Consider the following 16,210-nt stretch of genomic DNA (forward strand, 5'->3'; position numbering starts at 1 on the left):
TCTTAAATTTAACTTTGTAAAAATTTAATTAAAAAACAATGATAACTTTGAAGGTATAGATATTTTTAATATAACATAGTATCTATTAATAATATATGATAGTATTATTGTCTATAATAATAGAGTGTCATTTTACTGTATTTGTAAATGTTTTTGTTAGTGTCATACATTAACTTTCAATACCATTGTATGAGCTTATTAAAAAAATCAAGAATAAACACATTTAGATTTCATAAGATACTTGAAATCTAATAACAAAAATGTAAGATTTTAAACTCAAGAACCAACTAAAATTCAAAATTATAACATGAATAAAAGTATAGCACATTTCGAAAGTGTGAAAAACTATACACACAATATAGTACAAACATATATATATATTTAAATTATAACAAATGTTGAAAAAGGAACGAGACTTGTTACAATGAGATTTTAGTCAATTGAGAATAATAAGAATGAAGATAGTAGTATATAATGATTTTACAAAAAAAAAAAAAAGCATATAAACAAACTATGGTAAAAACAATCAATGATAAAAGCATTCCACTATATTAAACGGGAGTAACAAAATTTATTTATTATAGAGAAATACGAAGTTCTCTTATATAAAAAAAGTGTTAACATAACATACAATATTGAAAAGAAAATAAAAAGTGAATTTGATTTGAATCACATACTTAATGGTTACGATTACACGTAAATGTCAGTTACTCTTAATCTCTTGTTAACATCTATAACATTAACTATATCTTAAATTAGATATGAAGTTTAAAGGTTAGATTTAAAACGTAACATGGGTTTAATAATGACTTATACCATTTTATGTGTGGGAGAGTAATTTTTATATTCTCATTTATCTTTCATTTTTTTTAAATTAAATATTATGCATGGTCATCAATGAATTACATGGCACACCGAAATAATGGCTCGTTTTATTCAAATAATCTAAGAATCAATTTAGAATTATTTCTTAAATTTCAAAGATTAAAGTGATATTTTGAAACGTTAGAGGTCATGTAAACATTAATGCTAAGGTACATTTTGTCTAAACAAAATTAATATCTCGTGATGTAGGTATATTTTTTTTTGGTATGCGATAATTCATAATTAAATCACACCATAACATGTATTTAAAATACAGAGAATTGAAAATTTTGATTTTATAATACTCTCGATGATTTCTTAATCATCGTTGTAGCTATATTTTTTTTATTTGAAAAACTATGATAGTCATGGTTATTGATTAGCTAATTGTTTTAATATCTAAACCATAATTAACCATCATTAAGTTCAAGCAACCAGTAACCTCGTAATGCTCGTAAGTTTAATAGGACGATATTGTATGTTTTTATTCAATATAACATAAATTTACCATATAATCTTTAATTAAAAATCAAAACTCTAAATTATAATCATTTTAAATGCCTGTGAAAACTAAACATAAAATTTAACGATTAAATATCTTACTTTTGAATCGTAAATACAACTTAAAATATATATTTTTTTATGGTTCAATTAACATATTGTATGTGCAAGGAAACAAGAGATCGGCCATTTCAAATTTGTTACACCCAGTTTGTAATTAAAAAGATTTCCTCTAATTTAATTAAAAAAAGGTTTTATTACGTGGCAGCGCGTGAATGAAAGAACGTCAGGACGAAAACGGAAAAAGGAAAAATGAAAGCTTTGACGAGGAAGGGAAACGACCACACAATGATTTGTGAAATTTGATTTTCCAATAATATTCTTTCCCTCATTAAACACGTGTCAAATTTTCAGAAGTCAAAATACTTACTTTGAATGAAACACACCGCAGGGAATAGAACCTCAGTTCCTTTTCTTTTTTAATGTATATTTCCAAGAAACCCCATAAGGTTGGGGCCACGGATAAGGCTACTAAGCATAAGGCGTAAAAATGAAACCAGCGGTTAGGATTTCTTATCTCACCTTCATCTGACGGTTAACATTGCAAGTTGATTTTTCCCTTCACATTTCCCCGCCCTTTCTCTCTCTTCTCTCTTCCATTTCTCTCACTTCAACAGCAATTTTCACACTCGAAAATTTCTTCCAGGTGCACTGCTCACAACCATAAATTTTTGTTTTGAAGAATTTGTTTTGGGTTTTTGTTATGTTTGTTTGTATAGAGGATAATAGGAAAAATATATAGTTCGATTTGTAGATTTTGATTCTGGTTTCGATTTCTAGAGGTTTGAATAATGTCATCGGTAGAGTTTTTAAGTCCGGTAATTCGAACCAAGTTTCATCTCGATTCGAATTGTAATCTTCGTTGTTGGAATGGATTGGGTTTTTTTCGTTGTAAATCGAGGGTATATCACCAGAATTCAAACCGTTTTGTTCCGAATTTGGTGCCCTTTCCCTCTGTAAAGTTGTATAGATTAGCGTCTTCCAAAAATTCTGACAGACTTAATCTTTGGGGAGGTTTAGCGGGAAATTTCGGGTCCAGGAATGTCAAGATATGTGCAAATGGTAGGGATAGTGATTCTACAGGTGGTTCAGGGGAGAAGAGTGAAGCTAAACCAAATGAAACTCAGGGAGTGAGTAAGAACACAACGAATTCTGGTTCTTCGTCGAACAGGAAGAGGGAGAAGCAGGGAAAAGGAGGAGGTTGGTGGTGGTCTAAAGGTGGAAAATGGCGGTGGCAGCCTATAGTTCAAGCCCAAGAGATTGGAATTTTGCTTCTACAACTAGGGATTGTAATTTTTGTTATGCGGTTGCTTCGTCCCGGGATTCCATTACCAGGGTCCGAGCCAAGAACACCGACAACATTCGTAAGCGTCCCTTATAGTGACTTCTTAAGCAAGATTAACAGTAATAACGTGCAGAAGGTGGAAGTTGATGGGGTGCACATCATGTTTAAGTTGAAGTCTGAGCCAGGGACTCAGGAAAGTGAAATCATTAGTGGAAGCAAGCTGCAGGAATCAGATTCATTGATAAGAAGTGTCAATCCGACTAAAAGAATAGTTTATACAACTACGAGGCCAAGTGATATTAAAACTCCTTATGATAAGATGCTTGAAAATGCAGTGGAATTCGGGTCGCCAGATAAGCGGTCGAATGGATTCTTGAACTCTGCATTGGTGAGTTTCAATTGTTTTGTTTTACTACTAACTATTTTTCTATAACTAAATGGGCATTAATCTTATGTTCTATGTATCTGATATTGTTAAAAAGAATGACCAAATTCTAGTTTTGATTAAGATTGGAGTGGTGATTATTTTGCTACTACAAGAGTAAGTGGATTCAGTGGCATCTAAATGTCTGTCGGAGCTCATGTAACTTAAATGATAACTTTAATACAATACACACCATAATTGTATGTGTAATGAAATGCTCGTTCTTACAATGTCATATCTGAATAAAGGAATGTGAACAATGGAAAACAAGAATTGAACTGTAACATTGATTTTTTTTACGTCTCTTGTGTGCTTGAACTGTCCCATTTATTTCAAAGCTGTAAAGTTGCAACATATATACTTGTTTCGTGATTTCCAGATAGCTTTGTTCTATGTTGCTGTGCTTGCTGGGCTTCTCCACCGGTTTCCTGTTACCTTTTCACAGGTATGAGATGGGAAACTTTTTTTTTTTGTTGCACCTTCCAGATTGTACTCTCTTTATTCTGATCGGACTCCTGCTTGTATCTAGCATACAGCTGGTCAGATTAGGAACCGTAAGTCTGGGGGTGCTGGTGGAGCAAAAGTCTCTGAACAAGGTGAATCGATTACTTTTGCTGATGTGGCTGGTGTTGATGAGGCTAAAGAGGAGCTAGAAGAAATCGTGGTATGTTAGACATGGATTTAGTTCTTTCTTATCCCAGTTATTTTGTTAGTTATGTCGATAGTCTTTTTGAAGTTCTCTCATTTATTTGAGAAATGGTTTTTATGAGGTAATAATGTGCTATAAATATACTTCACAGGAATTTTTAAGGAATCCTGATAGGTATATTCGACTTGGTGCTCGGCCTCCTCGAGGTGTCCTCCTGGTGAGTTTTAATGAAAGAGCAGTCATGACTATTAGCGTTAATTTGTCAGAAGTGCGTGTATTCATAATCCACTTTTAAAATATAATTCCAGAGTTTATTCTTATTCTTTAAAATGGAAATTGTTATTTTATAAGTTATTAACCATTGGCTGGTCCAATGATCTAAACTCAGTGCAACCCACAAATCCATAACTCTTAGGCATGGGTTTAAATTATATAGGCAACCTAATTAGAACATCAAATATCTTACAAATTGTTTGTTGGAGACTTGAGAGTTGTGGTTATCTCTTGAGATTGGTGACATTGGTCTATATGGGTGTAAACTATGCTAGCTTGCTTAGGACTTCAAAATTATTAAAGAATTGAATAATCAAGTTGTTTAGTTAATGTGCTAATAAAACATCACAGCATCTCATGCTCGTTTGATAATAAAACTTGTAAGGTTGAGGTTTTTGTGAAGTCTTACTGTGGAACTTTGAAGTGATTTTTGGGTCACTGATCTATTGTGCTTTTAGCGCTTTCTGCTGTCAAATTTTGTGAAGGTTTGGGTTTAACAAACAGTGATACCATTTAACCTCATCTTTTCTTTCACAAATTGGTCATAGAAATCAAAGTTATTGTTAAGTCCTCTATACACTTCTCTATTTGGCCTTCTTCTCCTATCAATATGACACTCCGAGTCCCATTTGAATAGAATGTTATGCTAGTTAGGCTAGGTGTCACCGTCTACTCGTTTCTACACGAGTATATTTCAGCTTATATCATGTTCTTTCGTATACTTGGAAACAATTATATGGGCCATAGATGATGCAAACTGGTACAACCACCCTTGCTGGTGGACTGGTTTCTTATATTACTTTTATTTTATTTATTTATTTTTTCATTGTATCAGGTGGGTCTACCGGGGACAGGTAAGACTCTTTTAGCGAAGGCAGTCGCTGGGGAAGCTGAAGTACCCTTTATAAGTTGTTCTGCTAGTGAATTTGTAGAACTATATGTTGGCATGGGTGCCTCCCGTGTGAGGGATCTCTTTGCACGGGCAAAGAAAGAGGCACCATCAATTATCTTTATTGACGAGGTTAGGACACAGTGATGGCGGCTATTGAAAACTTAGTGCAATCTTTAAAATTCTTATGGTTGAACCCCCACCTTTTTGTAGATCGATGCTGTAGCTAAAAGTCGTGATGGTAAATTCCGTATTGTCAGCAATGACGAGAGGGAGCAGACCTTGAATCAGTTGCTTACTGTAGGTTTCTATGCGTGAGTCTTCAGCTTCCAAAATATATTACGTTAGCCAATTAGAAATAAGCTCAATGAGTTTTAAATTCTTCTGCAGGAGATGGATGGGTTTGACAGCAACTCTGCTGTCATTGTTCTTGGTGCTACCAATCGATCAGATGTCTTAGACCCTGCTCTTCGCCGACCTGGAAGATTTGACCGTGTTGTTATGGTTTGTGACCTGTATTATGGTTCTGTACTTGTCCAAGTTGAATGATGATAAAGTTAATCTCACCTTTGTTTTGCTTTTTTCTTTTTCTTCCCCTTTGTACTCTATTTGTTTAACATTCTAGGTGGAAACACCCGACAGAACTGGAAGGGAATCAATTTTAAACGTACATGTTACCAAGAAAGAGCTTCCCCTTGCGGATGATGTCAACCTCAGTGATATTGCTTCTATGACCACAGGATTTACAGGGTATTTTTGAATCCCCTTTCTATCAATCTTAGTTGATCTAATGCAATGATTTAAATCGGATTGAAACTTATACGTACTGCAGGGCAGATCTTGCAAACCTGGTTAATGAAGCTGCTCTCTTAGCTGGAAGACAGAACAAAATTGTGGTAGAAAGAGATGATTTTATTCAAGCAGTGGAGAGATCAATAGCTGTAAATCTCTCACCCTCTTACACACACACTATGTACGCATGGATGTCTCAAAACATTCTTTTTCAAGGGATAAGCCAGTGTCCTAGATAACAGTTGATTCTCCATTTTATAGATGTACGACAGTATGCAATAATATCTGTCTGATATAAAATATATCAGACAGATATTAGGGGAGGGGTGCTCTAGAATGAAAGCGATGTGTGCCTTGTATGCGAATGGATGAAATTATTGTTATTATTTTTTAGTAATTAAAGGAAATTGTTTGCTGCAGGGCATAGAGAAGAAGACTGCCAAATTGCAAGGAAGCGAGAAGACTGTAGTTGCACGACATGAGGTTGGTCATGCAGTTGTTGGCACAGCTGTTGCAAATCTTCTACCTGGACAGCCACGTGTAGAGGTAGCAATAGAATTGTTCTGGTGCCATAAGAATTTGAACCTAATGGATTCAGAGTCAGATAGTGTCTATTTAAAAGGACTTGTCATGTCACAGACATCCATTCGTCTCATTTGACTATGTTTGGGAACAGTTGGATTATCTTTTAGCCATTTGATATGAAATAGTTTGATTAATAACCATAATAATTTAAATTTTCATTTTGATTTGATTTAGAAGCAATATGGTTAAGAAAGATGATTTAATTATTTATTGTTATGTGTTTGTTTTCAACTCAGTCATCCATTCTGGTTCTGACATTCTCCTGTTGGTTACAGACATATAGTTCTGTTTTGTTATTAGGGATTTAGGATCATTTGAGTAGTTTAGCTTGTCTAGTCTATGAATCAGAATAAGCTATCAGTCTAATTTTTTCATATAACCTATTGAGTGTGATTGGTCTAATTATTTGAGGATATATTTCTTTTAATACAGTAGCAAGTACTATTGGTCACTTTAATAAGTTCAATAATTTTTTCATTTAACTTGGTGAGAACACCGTTCTTTTAGCCCCATCACGAAAGATATAATCATTTCATGGATGTATTTATCAGAAATTGAGCATACTACCGAGGTCAGGAGGAGCACTTGGGTTTACCTATATTCCTCCAACAAATGAAGATAGATATTTGCTCTTCATTGATGAATTGCGTGGCCGCTTGGTTACACTTCTGGGAGGACGTGCAGCAGAAGAAGTAGCCTTTTCAGGTCGTATTTCAACTGGCGCACTTGATGATATCAGACGAGCAACTGACATGGCATACAAAGCAGTGGCTGAGTATGGTCTGAACCAAACAATAGGCCCTGTGTCCATGGCAACACTCTCTGGTGGCGGGATTGATGAGTCTGGGGGAGCTGCCCCTTGGGGAAGGGACCAGGTTCTTATTTTTTCTACAATTTCTTTCTTATATTTAATTTCATTGTATATGTTTCTATGCTGTCCATATGAATTATAATATATGCAGCAGGGACATCTTGTTGATCTTGTTCAAAGAGAGGTTAAATCATTGCTACAATCTGCCCTTGAGATTGCGCTTTCAGTTGTGCGTGCAAACCCAGATGTCTTGGAAGGTCTTGGTGCTCATTTAGAAGGTGATATATTATATGCTTGGGATGAGAATATTATTACTATGCGTCCCTGTTTTCTTTCTTTGTTTTGGTTTTTGAAAAATTTGATAGAACTAGAATTAGAGATAATCAGTTGTCTCTCGTTCGGTGTAAAAGGATAGTCTAGGCAGTGACTCAAACTAAATAAAAACCTTGACAGAAAACAATTACAAAACTTGAGGCAAACACAAAGAAATCCTTATCTATCACAAAACTTGAAAAAGGATAGAAGATTTAATTTTTCATTTCTAATTTATGTTCTCTTACAGAAAAAGAAAAAGTAGAAGGCGAAGAACTACAACAGTGGTTGAGAATGGTTGTTGCACCAAAAGAATTGACCATCTTTGTAAGAGGCAAGCAAGAATCCCTTCTCCCAGTGCAGTCGGTGAACTCAGCCCCGGCTTCATAGCCCATGATGTATAATTCTTGTATACTTAGAGTAAACCAAATCTCGGCGCATTCTTTACAAGAAAGATAACTGTTGGATGTGTCATCTCACAACATGGCAGAAAAAATAGCTACAAAACAAAACAGCCGCCGCAGCTGCCTAAGCTCCTTGATTTCGAGCTGTGTTCCAGTATGTTGCCATATCAACTTTAATGTTCTCAATCAGCTTTGCATTGGCCACAATTCTAACAGTATCCAACTTCATATCTGTAATTTATTACCCAGCTGTGTACACACTACTGTACTGTAAATATATAGCATTTCCATAAGTTACAAATGTATGAAGGTCCGGGTGATTTTACTACATGTCTCTCAAAAGTTGTCAGTCATTCATCATTCAACAAGAATTTCTGCATTTTCTATATTGACTTTTTATTGATATTGACTTTTTATTGATATAACCTTTCTCTTTAGCCTGGCAAAGTTAGAACTGCATAATGTCTTGGTCATTTACTTGTACTCCCAAAAAGTTACTAGTCATTCATCCAAGTAACAAGTGCATGAACTCATCTTTCGACAAGAATTGAGTCATTTTACTTATTCTCCCAGAAGTTTTAAGCCATTCAGCTTTTAATAGGTATTTGTGCATTTTCAATATTGACTTCTTTTGTCTTTGTTGTCTCCATCTCTCCAGCTGATTATGAAATAGGACATGAGTTTGACAAGGGAATGAGTTTAATACATAGTGACACGCTTTTTATGGCACCTAAATGTTGTAAGAGACAAGTTACTTATGATATTTTTATAAATTGGCTCAGATGCTCAGGTTTTTGGAACAAAGTTACAAGTACATAAAATTTGGTCATCTTACATCCACTCCCAATAGTTACCAATCATTCATCATTCAGCAGGAAATTTTTACATTTTTCTACCATGGCAATTGTTGATCATAATTTGTTTGATTGCCTCTGTCTCTCTATCTGAGCATTATTTGCATCTTTCCCTTATCATTTCATAACAAGATGATTGGGCTTTGCTGTGGTGATCTCATCCACAAATGTGAACGTGAAAGTGAAAGATTTTTGGGTGTGCTGATGATATTTTGGAAGCATAACTAAATATCAATGTTGCTTTCTGAAAAAGATAAATAAATGAACAGCTTTTGAGGGACCAGAATGCAAGAATTCATCATGAATTGATTGAAATTTCCCTTTTTTGTATATGATCGTATGAGTACACATTTGTATCTTTCCTATGTGCAAGAAGTGAATGCCTAGAATATGTATAAATGAATTAGAATTTTATGATAAATGCGAAGATTTCAAGTGAAAATTAAGTGTCACAATAAGTTAAATTTATGGTAAAAAAAATGATTAAATTTATCATTTTTGTTCATCTACTTTACAATTCATTTTATCTTGGCCACAATGCTAATAAATGTCTAATTTTTATATTAAATTTAGTATCTTTAGTAAGAATATTAACTATGTAAATATATTTCGAAGGTTCCTTTCAAAATAAAAAAGCTAACGGATAGCTTCTTTTATCTCTTTTTTTTTGGAGAAAAAATAGCAAACTTCTACTAGACCCATTTAAAGATTAAATTTGTTACTTTTAGTAGCTACAGCATTAAGATACATTTTAGTCAATGTAATATTTTATTTTATTTTAGTCTTTATATTTTCACATAAATCTTAAACAGTATCTAGGGTAAGTTTATTGTTATTTTTTCGAAAAACTATTTGAGTTTTTACAAAAGGATTGAGATTAAAATTTATTGAGATTATAAAGATAAAATCCATACTATATTTTTTAGATGGATAAAAAAAAACATCTTTCCAAATCAAAGAAAACTTTAAGAAAATGTGAAAGCTCCAAAAAAAATGAACCACTTTGTTCCTATCTCTAAAGGACATGATAAATAAAAAATACATTAATAGACTTGCCAACAAAACTGATGTTTATGAATAAAGATTAGTATATAAAGAGGAAAGGAATCCACCCTATTAATGAAACTAATACCCACGACACATGAGATTCAACCTCCCAATGCCGAATAAACTCTCTCTGTTCCTACTCGATTCCTCTTAGAACCTCTACGAATGATCTCTCAACTTTTTAATCACGAGAATCCAATAGAACCTACCTCTACACCCTTTTTGTTCGACTACTTCCCATTCAGAGTTAGTTTCCAACTGCCAACATTCAAATGACTCCATTCTTAACATAGAACTTCTTCCACCAATATTTACAATATGGTTTATTAGTTATAGGTTTTAACCATTTTTGTTATATTTATCACTTAGTTTGAATATGATTACAGTAATTTTTTTAGTATTTTTATTACGATTGTGGCCTTATTTTGCTCCTCAATTTAGATATTTATTATTTATTTTCTTTTTGAAACGAGTGATGTTTGAGATATTAAAGTAAAGGAAAAAAAAGAAAAAAGAAGAGATATTTTGATTTTAAAAAAGTCAGAAATATCTAAACCCGGGGTTTCTGCCACGTAGGCATCACTTTCATTACCTTTTATAAAGTGCGAATTGAAGATTCATGACTCTGCTGCCCGGCTCCCTTCTATAAAACCCAATCCTCTTCCATCCTCACTATTATCTTCACTCTTTGCTCGAACCGCGTGTTTAACAGATAAGATTCAACTCGCAAGCATTCGTCGCTAGGTTCTTCCAAACAAAACCCTACATCTTTTCCATTTCCATTTCCATTTCCCCTCCTTAATTCTCTTATTTCTCTATCTTAATCCATTCTAAAACTACATTTCATGCACTCCCTTGTGTATTCTGTTCCATTTTCTGTTATTGTTATTTCGTTTTCTTTGATCAGATCGCTTTGTTGTTGCATGAACTGCTGAGTTCGTTTGATGACTTTGTTTGCGCTTTAGTTTTCATCGTTTGCCGTCGAGATCGTTTGATAGGCGAGTCAAGTGAAAATTCTGTATGATTTATGGATTTTATTGGAGCGTTTCGTGTAAAATCTGTCTTGTTCTTTCTATTATCTGTATTGTAGTGATTTTTTTTTTTTTTTTTGTGTTGAAGATTTTTTATGATGTAAAGATATTGTCCATTTTAAAGGATTTTCTCCACTGGTTACTAGAGGTCCTAGATTGAGCTTTCATTCGGCTGTATTTTGATGATGCCTTTTGTGTGTTTTTTTCTTTTTTCTTTTTAGCCTTTTCGGGCACATGGAGTCTGGTTTTGAACGACATACTAAGATGTTTAAGCTGCTTATTTGCTTTTTTTCTATTTTTGGTATGACAGAGTGGAGTCTGATTTTGAACGACATAAATAGTATGATATTTATGAAGCTAGTTGTGCTTGATTCTGAAAATTGCTTTTGATGCTCAAGAAACCTTTTTTGTTTTTCTTCAATGGTAGGATTTTAACCATTATTATTGTTATTTTTTTAAAAAATTCTAGATCAAAGATGGCGTCAGTTCATGCTACTATAACACCAGCTGCGGCTGTTGGTAAGAGTGGGAACCGTTCCTCTCCTACGAAATCACTTAATACTGCCTTCTTGCCTGGGTTTGACGTGGTTGGGCGTGTTGCCAGTGCATGCAAGGACTTACACCCTTCATCTATTACCTTAGCTCCTAGAGCCACTTTAACCTTTGATCCCCCGGAAACTAGTACAGAGAAAGCCAAGGACAGGAAGCATACAATTGATCCATCATCTCCTGATTTTCTGCCACTTCCTTCATTTGAACAGTGTTTCCCAAAAAGCACAAAAGAACACACGTGAGTGAATTCACTGGGGTATCATGGTTTTTGTAATTGTTGCAAAACTAGTATATGATGACCATCTGTTTGCAATTATTGATGTGTAATCTGTTATGCAGGGAAGTCGTTCATGAAGAAACTGGGCATGTGCTCAAAGTACCCTTTCGTCGGGTTCATTTATCTGGTGATGAACCAAACTTCGATAATTATGACACCAGTGGTCCTCAAAACATCAACCCCCGTATTGGTAAGATGAGCAGCTTTTGGCTGTGTTCCAAGACTCATTTTTGCTATATTTGTGTTGTAGCAGTGGCACATATTGGTTTTGTTTGTTAGTTCTTAATTGTTCATGAATTTTATTTCTACTCAAAATAATTTATGTGAAAACTATTTGGAGTCCAGTTGTTGTTGCTGTAAACTGAGTTCTTCTATTTGGACATACATGTCTGTTATTTTAAGTCTGCAGCATAAGAGGGCTACTTTCCCCCCTTAAACTTAGGTTCCAACTAGTGTCAAACTGAAATCTTGTAGATGTGGGCCTATATGACTACGTAGAGAAAAATAAATTGCGGCAAGTACAATTGCTTTCTATGAAGGAAACTAAGTCCCTTTGATATTTTATTACACTTTTTGTAATTCAACATCTGTATATGATGCTTTCTGACTTCCCTGATACAACACTGCAAACTAGCATACTTGTTACCTGTCTTTCAAGTTACATTGTTTCTGACAATCAACAATGTTGCACAGGATTGCCCAAACTTCGGAAGGACTGGGTTGATAGGAGGGACAAATTAGGTTCTCCAAGATACACACAGATGTATTATGCCAAGCAAGGAATCATTACTGAGGAAATGTTGTATTGTGCCACTCGTGAGAAGCTTGACCCAGAGTTTGTGAGATCAGAGGTTGCTCGAGGGCGAGCAATCATCCCGTCCAACAAGAATCATTTGGAGTTGGAGCCCATGATTGTGGGTAGAAATTTCTTGGTCAAAGTAAATGCAAATATTGGAAACTCCGCTGTAGCAAGTTCTATTGAAGAAGAAGTTTATAAAGTCCAATGGGCGACCATGTGGGGAGCTGATACTGTGATGGATCTCTCTACTGGTCGTCACATACATGAGACCCGTGAGTGGATATTGCGTAATTCATCCGTACCTGTAGGCACTGTTCCCATATATCAGGCACTTGAGAAAGTGAACGGCATAGCTGAAAATCTCACCTGGGAAATTTTCAGGGAAACACTGATTGAACAAGCTGAGCAGGGTGTAGACTATTTTACCATTCATGCTGGGGTCTTACTTCGATACATCCCTCTAACAGCAAAAAGAATGACAGGAATTGTATCACGTGGAGGATCTATTCATGCAAAGTGGTGTTTGGCTCATCATAAGGAAAATTTCGCTTATGAACACTGGGATGACATACTTGACATCTGTAATCAGTATGATATATCCCTATCGATTGGTGATGGGCTGAGACCTGGTTCTATTTATGATGCCAACGACACTGCTCAATTTGCAGAGCTCCTAACTCAGGGCGAACTGACTCGTAGAGCATGGGAGAAAGACGTGCAGGTAATGAATATAAATCTCTCTTGCTTACATATATGCATGTGTTCACAATCACACCTATGCATTTGAGAGCAAACCTTTTTACTCCTAGTTATATGCATTTGAAAGAACATCTCACTGTTGTAACATTTGTAAGAACCACTCTAAGGCTTACCTAGTACAGTCAGTTTCATGCATGTCTTCAAACATTTGTGGCTGAATTGTCGGGAATTTAGGAGCCTCTCAAGCAGTTTCTTATGATTTCCTCACCCAATAACACTTTTTTACGCTGGTTTGGTGGAGAGCTTCAATTTACAATACAGGATACGTCTCTTAAATAGCAGATTATTTTCCCACAATTAGTTTTATGGGAGTGTATGTTAAAATGTGGAACTTACATTTTCATTTTTGGAAGCAGGGAATGTTATATCTTCCATGTTACTAACTAGTGACCACATACTTGATTTTCAGGTAATGAATGAAGGACCTGGGCATATCCCAATGCATAAGATCCCTGAAAACATGCAAAAACAGCTTGAGTGGTGTAATGAAGCACCTTTCTACACTCTTGGTCCTTTGACTACAGATGTAGCTCCTGGATACGACCACATTACCTCTGCCATTGGAGCTGCCAATATTGGTGCTCTTGGCACGGCCCTTCTCTGTTATGTTACACCGAAAGAGCATCTAGGTTTGCCAAATCGAGATGATGTGAAAGCTGGAGTAATAGCATATAAGATAGCTGCCCATGCAGCTGATCTAGCCAAAGGTCATCCACATGCTCAATCATGGGATGATGCACTGAGCAAGGCGAGGTTTGAGTTCCGGTGGATGGATCAATTTGCTTTGTCATTGGACCCTATGACTGCCATGTCATTTCATGATGAAACCTTGCCATCAGAAGGTGCCAAGGTGGCTCACTTCTGTTCCATGTGTGGACCCAAGTTCTGCTCCATGAAGATAACCGAGGATGTGCGTAAGTATGCTGAAGAACACGGGTACGGGAGTGCAGAGGAAGCTCTGCAGGAAGGGATGGATGCTATGAGTGCTGAGTTCTTGGCTGCAAAGAAAACCATTAGTGGTGAACAACATGGTGAAACTGGTGGGGAAATCTACTTGCCTGCAAGCTACGTGGACTCCCAGAAGAGGTGAAGGTTAGTAATCACAGAAACTTTTGGCTTCTGTTTTAATGTTCGGTTTTCTTATCATAGAACGAAATTTGAATAAATATTTCAATTACAATCTTTCAATTCTATTCTTGAAAAGGACTTGTTTTCCACAAGAAGATGCAATATAAGTGGAACACCTTGGCATGACGACCTCTGCTCGACATAGTAATCGATTATTATTTGATCTTTAATAGGCTGGTCGCATGGTAATAAATAGTTTGTCACACCTAGATGAGGATGCACTATGTAGGAAATGCTTGGAATGACTTTGAAGTGCAAGAGTATTCATGCCCTAAAAAAATTATTTTAAGTATTTGGAAAGTCATTACGAGTGATCCCTTGGTAAGGCTATGGAGTAAGGGTTTTGCCATCCTTTCCTCAAAACTTATCTTATGGAATTCTAACTTTGAAGGATCATTGCCCGGACTAAATTTGGCTAAAACATGGGGTTTTGTGATGTTATTTTGAAAGCAGAATGCGGTCTAATATTGTTCCTCTTTATGATAAGTTCTAAGAAGAGCAAGGAGAAATCATCTTTTAGCAATTGCTTCGTTACTTGTGTTGGTTCTTATAGGTATAATACCAATGCAGGACCATTCGATTCGTGAAGGAGAAAGGGTTGGAAGTGCAAGAGACTTATCGTCGATGATTGGCCGACCAGAACAGAAAATTGATACCTGCTCGAGTCTCCAGTTTCAGGCCATGGAAGAGTACAAAGTTTAGCTGCTCTGTTCTTTTTTTATTGGCTGTATTTATGTTCGTCTGCTTTGTTTCTCTATCTGTTGGAACTAAGAGGAAGTTATTGGTTTGCTTGATGTTTTGACCTTGTCTCTTCCATCATTTTTTCTTTTAAATTCGTATATTAACGTATGAAACGCACCAGGGGTGCCTCGACCAAGTGTAGCTGCTCGATCGGCAGTTAACTGGTCAGGCTGAGATAGTCCCTTTGAACCTGAACAGGATAATGCCTGCGTAGGGAGCGTGCTTTTCTGTTTTTTTGTATACAGGAATGGCGCTGCTATGATCGTGACTATCGTTTTGGTCGAGGATTCATTCGAGCCTTCATTTCTTAAGAAAGGGAACAACTGAAGGCGGGAGATTCTAATCTCATTTACCAAAACATTTAAGAACTCCTAAACTGAAACCCTTTCGCATTTTACCCTCTGGCAAAGCCAATACGAATATGAAAGTGGTAAATAAAAACTTTTAAAAATTGAAAGAAGAAAAGAAAAGAAAAATCAACTTTGAGTGTTCATTTTGTGTAAAAGCAAAAAGATCATGATTTTTGGCTATGATAAGAAAACCAGTTTCTTGTTTTTAACGAACCATTAGGGTTCCTATAGTATAAAGATGAATGTAAATTTAAACACTAAATTTTGATTTTGAACTAAGACATATTTTGGATACGATCCAAGGATCTCGATATGTCCAAAAGCACATACTTCAGTATCCTTACAAAATGTTGAAAGTATGGTTAGGCTGAAACCACAAAAGTTCTATACTAAAATTAAATACTTGAGAATGAAGCACGGAAAAACTTGAAATTTTAAGTGTGTTAAATCAGTTAGATAAAAACGGATGGATTGTCCTTTATTCATTGGATAAATAAAACCAACTTCGATTGATAATCACTCCTCATTTCTATTTCTCACCTAGAAAAAATACTTTTAAGCAAATAAGAATAATCTTTCTTAGAAAAGAAGAATAATTTGTCATGACAATTTAGGTATATAGAACACATAAAATTAGGGTTACTGGAATTTTCCTAAGTATATTTCTTAGCCAATATGAGCTTTAAATTCATTTTTTTTATTTCAGACAGGAAAATATGAACAATTTTGAAAGTGAAAGAGGATGTGCGATAATGAACAAATACTTAAAAGAAGCTTTTAGTAGAAAAATAATAATAACAACAAACAGGACACTTTTGAGGGA

General features: G+C 35.3%; 1 protein-coding gene across 6 annotated transcripts; it reads left to right on the forward strand.

Moving 5' to 3' along the window:
• Positions 1-1,897: 1,897 nt before the first annotated feature.
• Positions 1,898-15,819, forward strand: LOC101213554 (phosphomethylpyrimidine synthase, chloroplastic). 6 transcript variants are annotated; one of them, XM_011660229.2, is made up of 14 exons: positions 2,015-3,098; positions 3,514-3,579; positions 3,664-3,798; positions 3,935-4,000; positions 4,892-5,077; positions 5,159-5,245; positions 5,336-5,449; positions 5,571-5,695; positions 5,778-5,886; positions 11,258-11,571; positions 11,673-11,800; positions 12,304-13,130; positions 13,578-14,260; positions 14,867-15,596. In XM_011660229.2, exons 1-13 carry the CDS (start codon positions 2,217-2,219, stop codon positions 14,256-14,258), a joined length of 3,720 nt encoding a protein of 1,239 aa, XP_011658531.1. In that variant the 5' UTR covers positions 2,015-2,216; the 3' UTR covers positions 14,259-14,260; positions 14,867-15,596. The 6 variants fall into 6 exon arrangements, 4 of the variants coding, with proteins under 4 accessions (XP_004150623.1, XP_011658531.1, XP_031745106.1 ...); XM_004150575.3 differs by lacking the exons at positions 11,258-11,571; positions 11,673-11,800; positions 12,304-13,130; positions 13,578-14,260; positions 14,867-15,596 and adding exons at positions 6,158-6,283; positions 6,874-7,197; positions 7,288-7,411; positions 7,696-8,274 and having other exon boundaries at positions 1,898-3,098; XR_004218404.1 differs by lacking the exons at positions 2,015-3,098; positions 3,514-3,579; positions 3,664-3,798; ... (4 more) ...; positions 5,571-5,695; positions 5,778-5,886 and adding an exon at positions 10,343-10,494 and having other exon boundaries at positions 11,251-11,571; positions 14,867-14,992; positions 15,159-15,819.
• The last annotated feature ends 391 nt before the right edge of the window (positions 15,820-16,210 follow it).

The sequence above is a fragment of the Cucumis sativus genome, chromosome 1, assembly GCF_000004075.3.
Source record: "Cucumis sativus cultivar 9930 chromosome 1, Cucumber_9930_V3, whole genome shotgun sequence".
Classification (NCBI taxonomy): domain Eukaryota; kingdom Viridiplantae; phylum Streptophyta; class Magnoliopsida; order Cucurbitales; family Cucurbitaceae; genus Cucumis; species Cucumis sativus.

What these genes read in the sequence shown, in the direction of transcription:
- LOC101213554 (XM_011660229.2), top strand. Translation starts at nt 2,217, where the DNA reads ATGTCATCGGTAGAGTTTTTAAGTCCGGTAATTCGAACCAAGTTTCAT. An exon ending in TTCCTGTTACCTTTTCACAG is followed by an intron (nt 3,580 to 3,663) that starts GTATGAGATGGG and finishes GCTTGTATCTAG; the next exon opens with CATACAGCTGGTCAGATTAG. An exon ending in AAACATCAACCCCCGTATTG is followed by an intron (nt 11,801 to 12,303) that starts GTAAGATGAGCA and finishes AATGTTGCACAG; the next exon opens with GATTGCCCAAACTTCGGAAG.